Source organism: Erythrolamprus reginae, chromosome 6, assembly GCF_031021105.1.
Source record: "Erythrolamprus reginae isolate rEryReg1 chromosome 6, rEryReg1.hap1, whole genome shotgun sequence".
Lineage (NCBI taxonomy): Eukaryota > Metazoa > Chordata > Lepidosauria > Squamata > Dipsadidae > Erythrolamprus > Erythrolamprus reginae.
Window position 1 is genome coordinate 8,555,594 of NC_091955.1, and position 19,220 is coordinate 8,574,813.

Here is a 19,220-nt window from a genome sequence, read left to right on the forward strand (position 1 = left end):
TGCAGGCAGGCAGCAGAAGTAACCCTGCAGTACTCCACTCTAACCACTGTGCCACTGTGGCTCTTGACCTCAAATGGAGGATTTAAGGAACGGGAAGAATTATTTGCATCTGTCTTCGTGGCGGCACAATGCAGGGCGCATGGTGGAGTCTGTGTAGACTTTTTTTGCGAAGGGAAATGCGACAACTACGATAAAGTAGCCGGAGAAGATATTTTAGGACATCCTGAGAGACAGAACTGCAATAAATCATTGGGTTCTGATGGCATCCACTCGACCTCCGGGCAAAACTATGCAACTTGCAAATGTGTCCCTTCACTCGGGCTCTGGGCCAGGGAGTTGGAAGACAGACAGTGTGGCACCAGCTACTAATAGGGGAGCCCTAGGTGGTTGTAGGGCAGGATTAAGGTTAGGGTTTTATTGACAGGTCCAGTATAAACTGGTGTTTTGGGGGCTGCTTGTGAGGACCTTATTAGCTGATCTGGTCAGCTTTGCCTTCTAAACCTCCTCCCCCCCCCCCCCAAAAAAAAAAAACCCCACTGGTTTTTCAAGTAAGGAACATCTCCTTGAATGTCCCTGGTTTGGAGAACAGAAGCTGAAGCGCAAAATAATTCATTGCAGACTAGAAGGAGGTTAAATGATGGCCTAAAAATGACTTTGCTGCATATACAATAGGAATAAGAATAGGAATGGGATTTGGAATGGAATGGAATGGAAAGGAGTAGAGTAGAGTAGAGTAGAGTAGAGTAGAGTAGAGTAGAGTAGGTAGAGTGTTGTGGTTAGCTCTGGCCCAGCTCCTGCCCCAAGGACTGTGGATGTGGGGAAGACATCCACATGCTGCAGGCCTGTTTTGCCCCTGGTGGAATCTGCTGATGAAGGCTCTTCTGACCAAGAAGACATGAGTGACAGGGAGGAGGAGAGTTTGGTAGACAGCTCAGAAGGAGATCAATTATCTAGCTCCTCCTTGGATTCAGAACAAGAGTTAATGATACAGCACGCATGCAGAGAGCGAAGCATAGGCAACAACAACTGAGAGATTATTATCAAAGAAAATGAGGCCACCTGTGGTTGGGTGGGGCTGTGGTAATTCGTGAGGCTGCTATAAATACAAACCTGTGGGTTTGGTCATTGTGGAGGATTATCTGATCGTTGTGTTTCGTGACTGCTTTACTGACTTTGACCTTTTGTGTGCTGATTTTCCCCCGCTTTGAAACTAAACCAGAGCAAAGTGTGTTTCACTTTGTGAAAGAAGAAGGACTGTGAATTGCCTCACAGCTGCAAGCTAAGTATCACAGAACTGATAAGGGACTTGTACAAATTACCAGTTTGTTTGGAGACGAGTGCTCTTTGCTATACCAAAAGAGGGCTTGGTTTAAGTGAATTTTCATTATAAAGAACATTGTTTTGAATTTTCAAACGTGTGTTTGTCTGAAATTTGTACCTGGGAATTTTTGGGAGGATTCTACCAGACAGCCTGACAGAACATAGAGTAGAGTAGAGTAGAGTAGAGTAGAGTAGAATAGAATAGAATAGAATAGCAGTTGGATGGGACCTTGAAGGTCTTCTAGTCCAACCTCCTGCTTAGCCAGGAAACCCTGCACCACTTCAGACAAATGTTGGAGCATTTACAACTTCTGAAGGCAAGCTGTTCCACTGATTAGTTGTTCTAACCATCAGGAAATTTCTCCTTAGTTCTAAGTTGCTTCTCTCCTTGTTTAGTTTCCACCCATTGCTTCTTGTTCTACCCTCAGGTGCTTTGGAGAATAGGTGGACCTCCTTCATGGCAACCTCTGAGATATTGGAACACTGCTATCGTGTCTCCCTTAGTCCTTCTTTTCATTAAACTAGACATAACCAGTTCCTGCAACCATTCTTCGTATGGTTTAGCCTCCAGTCCCCTAATAATCTTTGTTGCTCTTCTCTGCACTCTTTCTAGAGTGTCAATATCTTTTTTTTACATCGTGGCAACCAAAATTAATTTCCTTGCTCCAGGTCTAAATTTTATTCTTTCCTTCTGCCCACTTTTTAAGATGAAACCATCTGTGTAAGGCGTGCCATCTGGCCAACATTTAACCAGCTTGCTAATTAGGATATGGAGAAATACTTTGTCAAATGCCTCCAGGAGGGTAGTATGGATCATATAAAGGAGGTTGTTCAGATAGTGACATTGAAATGAGCCCAACATTTATATTGCTAAGCAAGACATTTTAAAGTGAATTTTGCTCCATTTTATCATATTCCTTGCTATAATTGTTAAGTGAATCTTTTTATTTATTTATTTATTGGATTTGTATGCTGCCCCTCTCCGCAGACTCCGCAGATTCTCCACAGAATCATGTGCAGAAGGCGGAAAAAGCATGTGCAACAGTGGGGCCCATGCACTTCCTAACCGGTAGGGAAGGGTAAGTACAAGGGATGGACAAATAAATGGAAACCCCTTGCAGCTCTTCCGTGGAATCCAGATTAGTGAAGCTGCCTTCGAACAGTTTTTGTGGAAACTGGGTTCTGTACGTGTCTATTGAGCTCTGCAGTGGTTTTAGGAGCTGCGGTCTTGCGATCCACTCTAACAATTCGCTGTAGAGTCCGACCGGTCTCTCTCAGACAACTTCGACTTTCGACCAGACCTGTGCTTGACTGAGGACGTTTTCCCTTCTCTTTCAAAAGCAGTCATGACTTTTGAGACATGACCTCTTGAAACGCCAAACATTCGGGCACTTTCTGTTACACTGTTGGTTATGTTGGTTCTATTACAGTGTTGCTTATGACCTATAAAGCCCTTCATGGCACCGGGCCAGATTATCTCCGGGACCGCCTTCTGCCGCACGAATCTCAGCGACCAGTTAGGTCCCACAGAGTTGGCCTTCTCCGGGTCCCGTCAACTAAACAATGTCGTTTGGCGGGACCCAGGGGAAGAGCCTTCTCTGTGGCAGCCCCGGCCCTCTGGAACCAACTCCCTCCAGAGATTAGAATAGCCCCCATCCTTCTTGCCTTTCGTAAGCTTCTTAAAACCCACCTCTTTCGTCAGTATGAGGGAACTGAGATATTCTTTCCCCTAGGCTGCTACAATTTATGCATGGTATGTTTGTATGTATGATTGGTTTTAAAATAAGGGTTTTAAGCTGTTTTAGTATTGAATTGTCGCATGTTGTTTTTGCCACTGTTGTTAGCTGCCCCGAGTCTACGGAGAGGGGCGGCATACAAATCCAAATAATAATAATAATAATAATAATAATAATAATAATAATAATAATAATAATAATACACTAGCGCCTGCCATTCGAGCACCAACAATTTGGCCTCTTTGAAAGTCTGAGAGGTCTGCCATTTCTAAGAAGGTTATAACCAATTTCCTTAAATTTCTGTTTAAAAAAAAGGTAGTTTAAAAAAACATCTCAAATAACAGAATTAAAAAACCCCAACTACATTAAAATATGTCAAGTTTTGATGGATTTGAACGTGTTCAAACATGATGATGCCAAAAAGTCAAGTGTTTCCATTGTTTTGTCCACCCCCTGTAGACTTCCCCATTGAGTCAGGGCTATTGATGTAAGTTGCATACTGACAAAAAAAACCCCCAAGAAAGATGCTTACCCTTAGAAGAAGATCGCATGGAAGTGTGTCAGTCCCCTTGTGGTTTTTGTCGCACAATTTCCCAGCAGAGTATATTCAGAAATAGCAACACACTTATGGGAAACTTCACAATAGCTGAGTTCTTCTACGGGTAAAATTCACCGGGGATGAAGGCAGAATCCGAGCTCTACCTTGTGCATAAATGATCATTGGATATTTTTCCCTCCCAACAGCTGGGGATTTCAGGATTGGCTCTAAGGGTAAAAAGTTGGTTGCCATCCACTAGTTTAGAAGTTCCTGAAGCAGAACTCAAAGAATCCTCAGATCTTTAGGTATGCTAAAAAAAGAGGAACCAATAAATGTGATGCGTGGTGTGATTGGACTGTATGATTGTGTATTATATAGGGTTTTTAGTCGTACTTTTTAATATGTTAGATTTGCGCTACATGCTTGTTTGGTATCTATTCTGTGAGCTGCCCCGAGTCTTTGGAAAATGGCGGCATACAAATCTAATAAATAATGATAATTTACATCGCCGACGATGTAGAACTCTTCAACACCACCGATAAGACAACTACTCTCCAAAAAGACCTTGACGCTGTTTCTGAGTGGTCTAAAACATGGCAACTCCAAATCTTAACTAGCAAATGCTCTGTCCTACACATTGGGAAGAAGAATCTGAACTCCAAATACGAACTGAATAATCAAATTATCACAGATAATCCCCACTCGGTTAAAGACCTCGGTATACTAATAACAAAAGATTTAAGTGCCAAAGCCCACTGCAACAATATAGCCAAGAAGGCTTCAAGAGTTGTAAACCTAATCCTACGTAGCTTCTGCTCTGGCAATCTCACACTACTTACCAAAGCTTATAACACTTTTGCCAGACCCATCCTCGAATACAGCTCATCTGTTTGGAATCCATATCGCATCTCAGACATTAACACCCTTGAAAATGTCCAAAGATACTTCAGCAGAAGAGCCCTACACTCCTCCACTGGAAACAGAATACCCTACGAGACTAGACTTTCAATCCTGGGCCTCGAAAGTTTAGAACTAAGACGCCTTAAACATGATCTAAGTATTGCCCACAAGGTCATATGCTGCAACGTCCTGCCTGTTGGCGACTACTTCAGCTTCAACCACAACAGCACAAGAGCACACAACAGATTTAAACTTAATATTAACCACTCCAAACTTGACTGTAAAAGATATGACTTCAGTAACCGAGTTGTCGAAGCGTGGAACTCATTACCGGACTCCATAGTGTCATCCCCAAACCCCCAACACTTTACCCTTAGATTATCTACGGTTGACCTATCCAGATTCCTAAGAGGTCAGTAAGGGGAGAGTATAAGTGCACTAGAGTGCCTTCCGTCCCCTGTCCTATTGCTCTCCTATATCTCCTATACCTTTCTTCTATTCCTATGTCTCTTCTTCTATTCTTTCATTGATATGTTCTATTACTATACCTGCTTTTCTATTATTTCTTAGATTATTTTACTATGAGTATCTCTTCTATAACCTTCATCATGTATTTTACTACGTGTATATAGCTATATACCAACTAAACCCTGCAACCGGTTAGGTCCCACAGAGTTGGCTTTCTCTGGGTCCCGTCGACTAAACAATGTCGTCTGGCGGGATCCAGGGGAAGAGCCTTCTCTGTGGTGGCTCCGACCCTCTGGAACCAGCTCCCCCCAGAGATCAGGATTGCCCCCACCCTCCCTGCCTTTCGTAAACTCCTTAAAACCCACCTCTGTCGTCAGGCATGGGGGAATTGACACTTCTCCCCCAGGCCTATACATTTTATGCATGGTATGTTTGTGTGTATGTTTTTGCTTTTTAATAAGGGGTTTTTAGTGACTTTTAAATTATTAGATTTCTTGTACATTGTTTTATTGCTGTTGTGATTATTTTCTGCAACATCCTTAAGAAAACAAGCAAACCAGCAAGGTGCCGCTCTGACAGCTTAGGTGACAACGTTTGATTGTGTTATTTGTCTGAATTATTTCAACAATTGAGTTGTTGCTCAGAACGCTTTCTGCACAGAATGTAATGTTTGGAATATTCTGCTGTAGGAAACAATGGGGATTTGCTTCCCTTTTTTGGGGTTTTGTTTTGTTCTTTGTTTGTTTGAAGATAATTATGTAGGCGATTACAGTCCCTAGCGAAAGCTGCATTTTCCTAGCAACAAAATATCAGGTTTTAGTAAAAAAAAATAAAAAATGATGAAAGCGATTGTTATACAGTGGTATCTCTGCTTATGAACTTAATTCGTTCCGTGACCAGGTTCTTAAGTAGAAAAGTTTGTAAGAAGAAGCAATTTTTCCCATAGGAATCAATGTAAAAGCAAATAATGGGTGCGATTGGGGAAACCATAGGGAGGGTGGAGGCCCTGTTTCCTCCCAGGAGATTCCTAGAGAGGCCCCACAGAGGCTTCTCCCCGCCTTGTCTGGCCCTGTTTCCTCCTAGAAGATTCCTAGAGAGGCCTGATGGAGGCTTCCCTCTGCCTTTTCCGAACCTGTTTCCTCCCAGGAGATTCCTAGAGAGGACCCACAGAGGCTTCTCTCTGCCTTTTCCGGCCCTGTTTCCTGCCAGGAGATTGGTAGAGAGGCCCCACGGAGGCTTCCCTCTGCCTTTTCCGAACCTGTTTCCTCCCAGGAGATTCCTAGAGAGGACCCACAGAGGCTTCTCTCTGCCTTTTCCGGCCCTGTTTCCTGCCAGGAGATTGGTAGAGAGGCCCCACAGAGGCTTCTCTCTGCCTTTTCTGGCCCTGTTTCCTGCCAGGAGAATGGTAGAGAGGCCCCACGGAGGCTTCTCTCTGCCTTTTCCAGCTCTGTTTCCTCCCAGGAGATTCCTATCAGGAGTAAGCATTAATTAAACAGCAGCTTTTTTCAGGAGTAAGCAACAGGAGCTTCTTATGAGGCGTAAGCAATGAGTAAGCAACAGGAGCTTTTTACGAGTAACGAATGGAATTTTTTTAGGAGTAAGCAATGAATAAGCAACAGAAGCTTCCTATCAAGAGTAAGCAATGAGTAAGCTACAGAAGCTTTTTTTTAGGAGTAAGCAATGAGTAAGCAACAGGAGCTTCCTATCAGGAGTAAGCAACAGGTGCTTTCTTTCAGGAGCTTCCTAGTTTATGAGCATCTAACAACCACCACCTCTTCTCTGCTTGCAAAGCCAAACAGTACCACAATATCTGTAACCACAATATGTACATCGCGCACCATAGATGTTTGCATTTGGCCGAGAGCCTGAGAAGAAAATGCTCAGCTGTCTGGTGTCCCCCTGCCTTTCCCTCCCCCTCCCCAACATTTTAGTTGAAGTGCTGGGATACCAAATACCTATCGGAAGCAGTTTGGTTTGTTAAAAATGTTTTCTGTCATGGGAAGTGATCAATACAGGTAGTTCTTGATTTGCAGCCATTCGTTTCGCAAAGTTACTTTTTTGCAAAGTACCGTGTTTTTCGGTGTATAAGACACACTTTTTTCCTCCCTAAAAGAGGCTGATAATTTTGGTGCGTCTTATACTGTGAATCTAGGGGTTTAACTGCTAACTATCTTCCCAGCTCTTACCTTGCAGGCTCTTTCATTGTTACTCTCTGCAAAGAATGTTTTCCAAGCTCTCAGTCTTTGCAAGGTTTTTTTCATTGCTCTAACTTGCTCTGAGTACATTTCTTTCCAGCCCTAACCAGATGCTAACTATGTTCCCAGCTCTTACTGGCTTATAAGCTCTTTGATTGTTACTCTCTGCAAAGAATGTTTTCCAAGCTCTCAGTCTTTGCAGGGTTTTTTTCATTGCTCTACCTGCTCAGACTGTTTCTTTCCAGGTACTAATGATGTTCCCAGCTCTTACTGGCTTGCAGCCCTATTGCTTGTTACTTGTTACTCTCTCAGAATAATTTTTTTAAGCCCTTAACCAGGAGATAAAATAATGTGCTGAAGTTGACCAGACTAGGGATGCTTGCCTAATAAGCAGATTCTTTCCCCTATTTTCCTCCCTAAAAACTAAGTTGCGTCTTATAATCCGGTGCGTCTTATACTCTGAAAAAATATGGTAAGTGGTTACTTTGAAGTTACTTTATAGCAGTGCTCCCAAGCTACTGGTCTATGGACCGACACCAGGCCACAATGTGCCAGAAACCAGACTGCGCAAACAAGCGAAGCCCCATCCACAGGATGCAAGCAGCCCATGAAAGTATACAGTACTCGGTTGCTACCGGTACAGATAAGAACACCGCACCAGTAGTAAAAATTGAGCCCCACGCGCACGCCGGAGACACAAAGTTGCGTGGGCGGAAGCAGAAATATTGCCGAAAACTCACACATGTGTGCAACCGCTCGCGAGGTTTTGCTTCCTGTGCATGTGCAAAAGCAAAATCTTGCTTGGATGCGCATTCACACACCGGAGGTGTGAAGCTGTGCGCATAGTGATTGATAGCGGCAGGAGCGGCAACTCCTGCCTGAATAATAATAATAATAATAATAATAATAATAATAATAATAATAACAATAATTTATTAGATTTGTATGCTGCCCCTCTCCGAAGACTCGGGGCGGCTAAAACTATGCTTCCCTGCAAGTCACGGGGAAAAAACCTCTCTCCGTGGAACCGGTTCCTGGTACCCCAAAGGTTTGGGGGACCACCGATTTTCAGCCAATCCTCACACTTAAACGATTGTCCCAGCAGCCTCACGTGATCAAAATACAAATGAGCACAATGGAGCAATCCTAGGAATTGTCTCACTTAGCCAAAGAAAGTTTGGGCTTAATTGTTGTATGTCGAGGACCAGCTATATTTACAATGCGTCTCACTTAGCAACGGAAATTTTGGGCTCCATTGTGGTCGTATGTCAAGGACTAACTATATTTGCAGTGCGTCTCACTTAACCACAGAAACTTTGGGCTAAATTGTGGTTGTATGTTGAGGACTAACTATATTTACAGTGCGTCTCACTTAACCACATAAATTTTGGGCTAAATTGTGGTCGTATGTTGAGGACTAACTATATTTACAGTGCGTCTCACTTAGCCACAGAAATTTTGGCGGTAGTCTCAGGATATAAAACTATGATAAGCATATATGTATATTAAGATGTATTAAAGGTATATGAAGTGGTATGTTGAATATGGAGAAAAATAAAAAAGAACTTTGGGGGGGGAGGAAGAAATTTTGGGCTCAATTGTGGTTGTATGTCGAGGACTACCCGTATTTAGAGTATATCTCAGTTGGTAACGGAAATTTTGGGCTCCATTGTGGTCGTATATTGAGGATTAACTATTTCCAGTGCATCTCACATAGGAACGGAAATTTTGGGCTGAACTGCGGTCATAAGATGACCACAATCAAAGCTAACAAATGTCTCAGCAACATGTATGTATGTCTCACTTAGCAACGAAAATTTTGGGCTCAACTGTGGTCATAAGATGACCACAATCAAAGCTAACAAATGTCTCAGCAACAGAAATTTTGGGCTCCATTGTGGTCGAATGTCAAGGACCACCTGTATTTACAGTATGTCTCACTTCGCAATGAAAATTTTGTGGTCATATGTTGAGGACCACCTGTATTTCCACTGCTCTTTACCGCTAAGGCAGAGAGGTAGACAAGAACAGAGGTCCCCCAAGCTTGGCAACTTTATGAGGGGTGGACTTCAACTCCCAGAATTCCTCAGCCAGCCACGCAGGCGTTATGAGGGGTGGACTTCAAGTCCCAGAATTCCTCAGCCAGCCAGACGTACTGGCTTTATATTCGTCAGCCAGGCATGCTGCCCTGAGGAATTCTGGGAATTGAAGTCCTCACCTCATAAAGTTGCCAAGGTTGAGAGACCTCTGGACTAGAAGACCTCCAAGGGCCCTTCCAGCTGTTCTTATCCCGTACTGTATATACAGTATTCCCTATTTAAGGGCGTTTCTTTAAGACCCATTTGGCAGCCTTTGCCTGCCACCCGCTTGGGGCGACGATTCCTTGGCAGAGCTGCCAGGAATTCGAGCCCCCCGCTGGCCAGATCGGTCAGAGAGGGAACTCTAAAGGCACAAGATTCCGGCTTCTGATTCCGCATGACGGTCGGAGGGATCTCCCTCCTCCGCCCCCTCCCCTTCCTCGTCCCCTTTCATGTTCATACACGGCTAAAGAGCCTCTCTCGTTGCACTTCTATAGGCAAAAAAAAAAGCCAGGAGCGCCAATCCTATTAAAGCGCTCGTGTCATTTTTTATTTCCTGAGGAGGGGGGCGCGCGTGGGATGAAAGCCCCCTCGCCATTGGTCGCCCCGAGAGCGAAAGGGGCGGGGGCTGGAAACCAAAAGCCCTATTTAAGAGCGGGCACTTCAGTCGGGTACGGACAGAGCCAGCGGCTCGGGACGAACTGGCTGGTTAAAGGGGAGGGGCTTATACTTGCGCGAAAAAAAAACACCGGCCGCACATTTTACCTCAGTTTCCTCACACCGGCTGTTTTCTTCCCTCACCTGACGGGGCTAAAATAAAAGGGGGACTATGTCGGAGCGCCCGTGAGGAAGACACCCCCTCCCCGACCCCGCGCGCCATGCCAATACCACCACCACAGCCGCCCGCTCCTCAGCTTCGACTCCGGGCGGGGCCGCGCTGAAGAAGAAGAAGAAGGCCCTGCGGAGGAAGAAGAAGGGGAGGCTGGCGATGCGGGCCAGGCCGTAGGAAAAGCGGGGAGTGAGGGGGGGGAGCCAGGCAGGCAGGCCGAAAGCGATGCCCGTCGCCGCAGCCGCCCGCCCCGAGCATGGAGAAGTCGAGTAGCGAAGACTCCTCCATCCGCCGGAGCCCGTCGCTGGAGAGCAAAGACTCGGACTTCGCCAAAACCTCGCCGACCACGGGCAAGCGCTTCAGCCGGGGCTTCACGGCCGGCGCTTTCTATGGCACGGCGGGACCCCGCCGGCAAGGCCGAAGAGACGCCGGGGCGCCCGCGGGCACCGGCTTGCAAAGGGACGAGCCCCGCAACGCCGCCGCCGCCGCCAACGCCAGCAGCAAATACCTGGTTTTTTACCTGGATCTATCCTTTGTTTTCCTCCTAGAGTTTAAGAAGTGCAGCATGGCCAGGGGCTGCTTGTGCTGCCTGAAGTACATGATGTTCCTTTTCAACCTGGTCTTTTGGGTGAGTAAAAACCCGGTGGGCTTCCCCTTTACCCCCCCTCCCGACCTTTATGCCCCCCCTCCACCTGCCTTTCCTTGCAGGGATTAACCCCACCCCCCCACTTTCTCCAGAATTTCCCTAGATCAGTGTTTCTCAACCTTGAGCGTTTGAAGATGGGTGGACTTCAACTCCCAGAATTCCCCAGCCAGCAACGCTGGCTGGGGAATTCTGGGAGTTGAAGTCCACCCATCTTCAAACGTTGAGAAACACTGCCCTAGATAAAACCAGCCGGGATTTGCTGGGAGTGGACGGATTGGGGGTGAAAGGGGGAATGACACATTTTTTTGGGGGGGTCTTGAGTGTATTCTACCTGTCTCTTCTTGCTGGGATTAAAACCCACCCCACCCCCAATTTTTTTCACTTTCTCCTGAATTTCCTTAGATAAAACTAGCCGGGATTTGCTGGGATTGGGAGTGGGGGAGGGAATAGCACATTTGGGGGGGGGTGTTCTTGAGTGTATTCTATCTGTCTCTCCTGCAGGGATTAAATACCCCCCCCCCTTTTCTCCTGACTTTCCCTGGATAATCCCAGCAGAATGTACTGGGACAAAGGAGCGAATTGCACCTTTTGTGGGAGTTATGGCATTGGGAGGGGGCTCTTGAATGTATTATTATACCTGTCTCTCCTGCATGGATTAAACACCCCCTCCCCTTTTCACTTTCTCCTGAATTTCCCTAGATAAACCCATCTGGGATTTGCTGGGAGTAGAGGGATTGGGGGTGGGGAAATGACACAATTTTTATGGGGGGGGGGTCTTGAGTGTATTCTACCTGTCCCTCCTGCAGGGGTTAAACAGCTCCCCCCCCCCCAATTTCTCCTAACTTTCCCTGGATAATCCCAGCAGAATTTTCTGGGAGAGAGGAGCGAATTGCATCTTTTGTGGGAGTTGTGGCATTGGGGTGTGTGTGTGTGTGTGTGTGTGTGTGTGTGTGTGTGTGTTGAGTGTACAGTATTCTGCTTTTTTTTTTAACCTGTCTTTCCTGCAGAGATTAAACACCCCCCACCCCTTTCTTTTGACTTTCCCTGGACAATCCCAGCCATGCTGGAGTGGCACGTGGGGGTGGTTTTGACTGTACAGTATTCTGCTTTTTTTTTACCTGTCTCTCCTGCAGGGATTAAATCCCCCCAACCCAATTTCTCCTGACTTTCTCTAGTTAAAACCAGCCAGGATTTGCTGAGGTGGGGGTGGAATTGTGGCATTTTGAGGTGGTGGTGGTTTTGGGTGGATTCTGGTATTTTTTCCCCTGCCTGTCTCTCCTGCATTGATTAATTCCCCCCCCCTCCTCACTTTCTCCTGACTTTCCCTGGACAATCCCAGCCAGGATTTGCAATGGGGGGTCTTGAGTATATTCTCCCCCCCCTTACCCTTCTCTCCTGATTAAATCCGCTCCCACGTTATCCTGACTTTCCCTGGATAATCCCAGCTGAGATTTGCACCTTTTGTGGGAATGGGGGGGGGGGGTCCATTTTTTTCTACCTGTCTCTCCTGCAGGGATTAAGTCTCTCCCCCCCTTTTTAATCCTGACTTTCCCTGGATAATACCAACCCTCCCTGCTGGGATTGGGGGGAGATGGCACATTTGGGGGAATTGTGGCATTTGGTGTGTGTGTGTGTCTTGAGTGTATTCTGTGTTTTTTCTACCTGTCTCTCTTGCAGGGATTAAATCCCCCCCCCCTCTCTCCTGACTTTCCCTGGATAATCCTAGCCCGGATTTGGTGGGAGTGGAGGGATGGGGGGGGGGGGGAGAAACGGCACCTTTTGTGGGAATTTTGGCATTTGGGATGGGGAGTCTTACGTGAATTCCATTCCCCCCCCCCCTAGTTGCCTCTTCTGCAGGGATTAAACATCCCCCCCTTCACTTTCTCCCGACTTTCCCTGGATAAACCCAACCGGGATTTACTGGGGTGGGGGGGAATTGTGACATTTGGGGGTGTCTTCAGTATATTCCCTTTTTCCCTACCTGTCTCTCCTGCAGGGATTAAATATCCCCAACCCCACTTTCTTCTGATTTTCCCTGGGTAATCCCAGCCGGGATTTTGGGGGGGGGGGTTCTGGTTTCCCCCCCTACCTGTCTCCTGCAGGGATTTTTTTAAAAAAACACCTTCCCCAATTCCAGTCTCTTTCCCCTTGATAATCCCAGCCTGGATTTTCTGGGATGGGTGGCGGTGGAGAATGGCACCTTTTGGGGAGGTGTGGCATTTGGGGGGGTTTCTTGAGCACCCTGCTTTTTTCCTCCGCCTGCCTGCTTCTGCAGGGATTAAACCAACCCCCCCCAAAAACTCTCCCTTTCCTTTTTCTTGACTTTTCCTTTGAAAATCCCAGGATTCCCAGCCTCAATTTGCTTTTGGATGGGGGTGGGGGGGAGGATGGTACCTTATGGGGAGGGATGGTGTTTGGGGGGTTCTTGAGTACCCCATTTTTCCCCTTCTACCTGTCTCTTGCCCTGGTAGGACATCTCCCCCCCTACATGCCCCCAGTCTCTCCCTCTTTTTTCCCTGACTCTTCCTTGACAATCCCGACCTAAATTTGCTTTTGCAGGGGGCGTGTAAAAGCACTTTTTGAGGAGGTTGAGGGGGGGGTGTTGAGGGTCCTTGGGTACCCCATTCTTTTCTTCTACCTATCTGCTTCTGCCAGGACCTTCCCACTTTCTCTTGACCTTACGGTGACAGCCCTAGCCTGGATTTGCTCTGGTGGAGGGGGTGGCATTTTAGGGGCTCTTGAGTACCCCGTTTTCCCTTCTCTACCTGCCCGCTTCTCCAGGGATAACCCCCCCCCTTCCCAGTCTCTCCTTCCCCCCCACTCCCTTGACAATCCCAGCCTGAGGGTTGGGAGTCCTGGAAGGCAGGTTTGGGCATTTTGGGGGGTTCGCTTCCATCCTGGCGCTTTGGGGGTGCAGTGGGGACGAGAGGGGCAGTACTCCTGCTTTTAAGAATAGCGAGACTTTCCCAAGAGGGTGGTGGTGGAATATTTTGGCATGGCGATCCCTCTCCTGCTTGGGTATTCTGCCCCCCAAGCTAAGGTGCCCCCAGCTTATGGAGACCCCTCCCCGAAGAAAAGAGCACCCCACAAGTGGACACTACAAGTCCAGGCTGGTCTTTCCCCCTCCCAAGAGGCTGTTGCGGCTTTTGTGCTACCCTGTAATGTGCTGACCCAAGAGAAGCCAGCACATGTTTTCCCACGGGCCGCCGCGGAAGGACGATGAAGAAGCCCCCTCCCCCCAGTAACTAGAACTGGTGGCCATGCCTTCCCCACCCCCCAGAAGATCTCCACGGGGAGGGCAGTTCCTTCTTTTAAAAGCGCTCCTCGATGGGGAAGGTTTTTTTTAATCTTCTCATATTTGCCGTTTGGATGATCAATTCCTAATTCAAAGCCATGATTGCAAAAAACCCGCTAAAGGTTGTGAGCCGGTTAAGAGAGTTAGACAACGGGCGAGGCATTAAGAAAAGGGGGCCCCCCACACACCATCTGCTTTAAAAAAAAGTTTCTTTTATATCGTTATATAGTTTGGGTCAAATTAGAATCCGGAGAGAGATTTCCCTCCCTTAGCAGCTGGCTTCCCCTGCCCAATTGACCTACTTTATTACTATTATTATTTTCTTTCAAAGGCCAGATGGGCACGGAGTGAAGGACAGGGCAGAGTACGTGGTCTTTCTGAATCAGAGCCTTTAATAGAGGAGTTGGGGGGATGGGATGGCCGAAAACCCAAGAGAACGTTCCCCATAGAATTCAGCCTGGTCTGACTCAACCCTTCCTTCATCCCTCCCTCTCCCCGATCCCCAAAGCCATTCCTTTCCGAAGTCCGCTTGCAATAGTCATCCTTAGATTTCAGGATGTGTCTTTCAAGCTATCTCTGGCCACAGGATTGTTTGGTGCAATGCTACAATGCAGTTTTGAAATAGGGAGAGAGAGGGGGAAAAAAAGCCCATGTCGGTTTGGAGACACCTTTGGCTCATTGCTTGTTACACCTCCTGGGCTGCCTTTAGTTGCTCCACATCTGCAGAGCAGTGTGGTTTTTCTGCCCGGAACAGAAATTACCGTATTTTTCAGAGTATAAGATGCACCTTAGTTTTTGCGGAGGAAAAGAGAAAAAAGAATTTGCTTACATAGAAACATAGAAGACTGACGGCAGAAAAAGACCTCAAGGTCCATCTAGTCTGCCCTTATACTATTTTCTGTATTTTATCTTAGGATGGATATATGTTTATCCCAGGCATATTTAAATTCAGTTACTGTGGATTTATCTACCACGTCTGAATACCACATATTCATCTTACCAGACGTGGTTGGTAAATCCACAGGAACTGAATTTAAACATGCCTGGGATAAACATAGATCCATCCTAAGATAAAATACAAAAAATAGCATAAGGGCAGACTAGATGGATCATAAGGTCTTTTTTTTGCCGTCAGTCTTCTATTTTATTTATTTATTTATTGGATTTGTATGCCGCCCCTCTCCGGAGACTTGGGGTGGCTAATAACAGTAATACAGACAGCATATAACAATCCAATATTAAAACAGTTTAAAACCCTTATTATAGAAGCAAACATACATACAGACATACCATGCATAAAATTGTAAAGGCCTAGGGGGAAAGGGTATATCAGTTCCCCCATGCCTGGGGGCAGAGGTGGGTTTTAAGAAGCTTAGAAAGGCAAGGAGGGTGGGGGCAATTCTAATCTCTGGGGGGAGTTGGTTACAGAGGGCCGGGGCCGCCACAGAGAAGGCTCTTCCCCTGGGTCCCGCCAAGCGACATTGTTTAGTTGACGTGACCCAGAGAAGGCCAACTCTGTGGGACCTAACTGGTCGCTGGGATTCGTGCGGCAGAAGGCGGTCTCGGAGATATTCTGGTCCGGTGCCATGAAGGGCTTTATAGGTCATAACCAACACTTTGAATTGTGACCGGAAACTGATTGGCAACCAATGTAGACTGCGGAGTGTTGGTGTAACATGGGCATATTTGGCATGTTTCTATGTTTCTAGCATCCTTAGTCTGGTCAGTTTCAGCACATTATTTTATCCCCTGGTTAGGGCTTTAAAAAAACTTTATTCGGAGAGAGTAACAATGAAAGAGCTGGCAAGCTAGTAAGAGCTAGAAACATTGACAGCACCTGGTTAGGGCTGGAAAGAAACATTCTGAGCAAGTTAGAGCAATGAAAAATACCCTGCAAAGACTTAGGGCTTGGAAAACATTCTTCACAAAGAGTTACAATGAAAGAACCTGCAAGGTAAGAGCTGGGAAGATTGCTAGCACCTGGTTAGGGCTGGGAAAAAAAGCTTCAAAAATAAAAAGCTACATTCAGAGTCCGGTAATGAGTTCCACGCTTCGACAACTCGGTTACTGAAGTCATATTTTTTACAGTCAAGTTTGGAGCGGTTAATATTAAATTTAAATCTGTTGTGTGCTCTTGTGTTGTTGTGGTTGAAGCTGAAGTAGTCGCCGATTGATTGGATTTGTATGCCGCCCCTCGGTGGACTTGGAGCGGCTCACAACATATCAGTAATAAAGCTAAACCTTAAAAACCATTCATTCAAGTGCAAATCACGAGCATATTACACATTCAGTGGCCAGATGCTGGGATCCAGTGATCCCAAGCCTGGCGGCATAAATAAGTTTTCAGATTCTTATGAAAGGTGAGGAGGGTGGGGGCAGTGCGAATCTATGGGGGGGAGCTGATTCCAGAGGACCGGGGCCCCTACAGAGAAGACTCTTCCTCTGGGTCCCGCCAAGCAACATTGTCTAGTTGACGGGACCTGGCAGAAGGTGATCCCGTAAGTAATCTGGTCCAATGCCATGCAGGGCTTTGTAGGTCATAACCCACTCTTTGAATTGTGCCCTGATGGTACCTGATTGATGGATGACCTTCCTTGAAGGTTTCATGTAAATGCAAAACAGAGAAGGACAAGAGTTTCAAGCTCTTGGGTAGCCTACAACGAAATACCCCAAAGCTTCACTCACCCCCCATCGTAAACAATTATTAGGACCCCCTTAAAAAAGGAGGGACCACTCCCGATCCTTACGAGAAGTCCAGAAGGACATGGATTTTTTTTCCTGTGTCAAAGAACTTCACCTACAAAAAGATATTGACAAAATTGAACGGGTCCAAAGACGGGCTACAAGAATGGTGGGAGGTCTTAAGCATAAAACGTATCAGGAAAGACTTCATGAACTCAATCTGTATAGTCTGGAGGACAGAAGGAAAAGGAGGGACATGATCGAAACACTTAAATATGTTAAAGGGTTAAATAAGGTTCAGGAGGGAAGTGCTTTTAATAGGAAAGTGAACACAAGAACAAGGGGACACAGTCTGAAGTTAGTTGGGGGAAAGATCAAAAGCAACATGAGAAAATATTATTTCACTGAAAGAGTAGTAGATCCTTGGAACAAACTTCCAGCAGACGTGGTTGGTAAATCCACAGTAACTGAATTTAAACATGCCTGGGATAAACATAGATCCATCCTAAGATAAAATACAGAAAATAGTATAAGGGCAGGCTAGATGGACCATGAGGTCTTTTTCTGCCGTCAGTCTTCTATGTTTCTGTGTGGTTGAAGGTAGCTTCATCCAAACCCCACTGCGAGTCCTTGGAACTAGTATAAGTCCAAGAAGGAACAGCTGTGCTCACAACTGGGCAGGCTATCTGAAACCATTTCTTCTCAGTTTAAAATACCCTTACGGGTCAAATTAGACATTTGCTTTATGAGGGTGAGGGGTTGTCCACAGTTCACACATTTACTTTACAGCCTATTGACAGTTGTGCACCAGGCTGGCCAAATTTGGCCTGTGAACTCTGCCTGTCTAATCAAACGAAGCTCATTTTTATGTGGGAAGCTCTTCTAATTGCCCCCTATAGGCCACAATCCACTGTGTCACCTCGCAAACCCTGGCACACCGATGTCCTCTTGTCAAAAATTCTATTTTTTTCTTAAAATCCACACCACCCAATGTGCAGAAGTCGCATTTGAAAAAGAATAGAGGTTTGTGAAAGTTCCATGTTTTATTTTTTAATAATTGCGATTGGAAGGGAAACGCGCATTTTTAAAGTATGTTAGGGAAATGCGTTTCTAAATGATTTTTGATCAAAATTTCATAATTTCTGTTAGAGTAGATTAGATTAGATTTATTGGATTTATATGCCGCCCCTCTCCGCAGACTCGGGGCGGCTCACAACAATGACAAAAACAATACATAGTGACAAATCTAATATTTACCAATCTAATTACAGTTTTAGGTTAAAAAATTCATAAAAGCAATCCCAATATATATATAACAAACAAGCACACAATCAATCAAACAAACACCAAAACAGCATGGGCAAGGGGGAGATGTTTCAATTCCCCCATGCCTGACGGCAGAGGTGGGTTTTAAGGAGTTTACGAAAGGCAAGGAGGGTGGGGGCAACCCTAATCTCAGGGGGGAGCTGGTTCCAGAGGGTCGGAGCCACCACAGAGAAGGCTCTTCCCCTGGGTCCCGCCAGATGACATTGTTTTTAGTCGACGGGACCCGAAGAAGGCCAACTCTGTGGGACCTAACCGGTCGCTGGGATTCGTGCGGCAGAAGGCGGTCCCGAAGATATTCTGGTCCGGTAATAGGAACAGTAGTGTCAGGCACAAACAACTGGGTTCACACGTGAAGATGTTTGCTCCTGGGTAAAATTAGATAAAGTTCAATAGCATTCACTTGGCTTTTTTGGGTCCATGTAGAGATTCCAGACTAATTCCTTGCTTGACTCCTCCCCCAGGTCTCTCAGTCTCTCTCTAACAAATAGGATTGGACTACTAAACAACTTTCGAAGTGGGTTTATCTTGACCCTCCTGTGAATCTATATATTTCAATCTCACCAAAATAGATATCCATTAGCAGAGCTAATAGATATCCATTAGCTGAGGAATTAACTTCTGAATCTCTTGCAAAGTAAACAGATGACAGCATTTAAAAAAAATTAAATTAAAAAAACAGATAACTATCTTACTGAAAATATTCTGTGTAGGCATTACAGTACTTTGTAAATATCAAATGCAACATCTTACAGTTTTGGAATGTGTGCTATCAGCAGGGTGGAGAGTTAACTCTAGCATCCAGCTAGCAGGGGAAGCAGTCTCTCTTGAGAAATATTTAAATTGGGCTATAAAAGTCCCAAATTAATGAACATATTGCCCGGTGGGACTTAAAAATAACACAGGAAAAGTGAGCTTGCATTGTTTTGCAGGATCAACGATAGGCTAACTGGCGCAATTGTAGGAGTTGGAAGGGATTTTCAAGGTTATCTGACCACTGTCCAGCTCAATGCCAAAATCCACCGAATGATCTCCAAGAAGATCCATCCAAAATTTGTTTGAAAATCTCTCCTGGGGGAGGAGTAGCTAGGATTAGATCATAGGCAGCTTCAGTCCTTATTAGTTTTTACCCTCAGGAAATAGCTCCACATACTTGTTATGGTTAGCTCTGGCCCAGCTCCTGCCTCAATGACTGTGGATGTGAGGGAAA

At 45.9% G+C, this 19,220-nt stretch overlaps 1 protein-coding gene across 2 annotated transcripts in view; it reads left to right on the forward strand.

The window, feature by feature from the left end:
- TSPAN9 (tetraspanin 9) overlaps positions 1–19,220 on the forward strand; it is a 151,664-nt gene that overhangs the window by 66,701 nt on the left and 65,743 nt on the right. Inside the window, exon 3 of one of the 2 annotated variants that reach the window (XM_070755222.1) lies at positions 10,613–10,692. In XM_070755222.1, the coding sequence (XP_070611323.1) occupies positions 10,630–10,692 (63 nt within the window). In that variant the 5' untranslated portion in view covers positions 10,613–10,629. Of the gene's footprint in view, positions 1–9,910; positions 10,693–19,220 lie in introns of those variants that run through there. The other variant, XM_070755221.1, reaches the window with a different exon arrangement.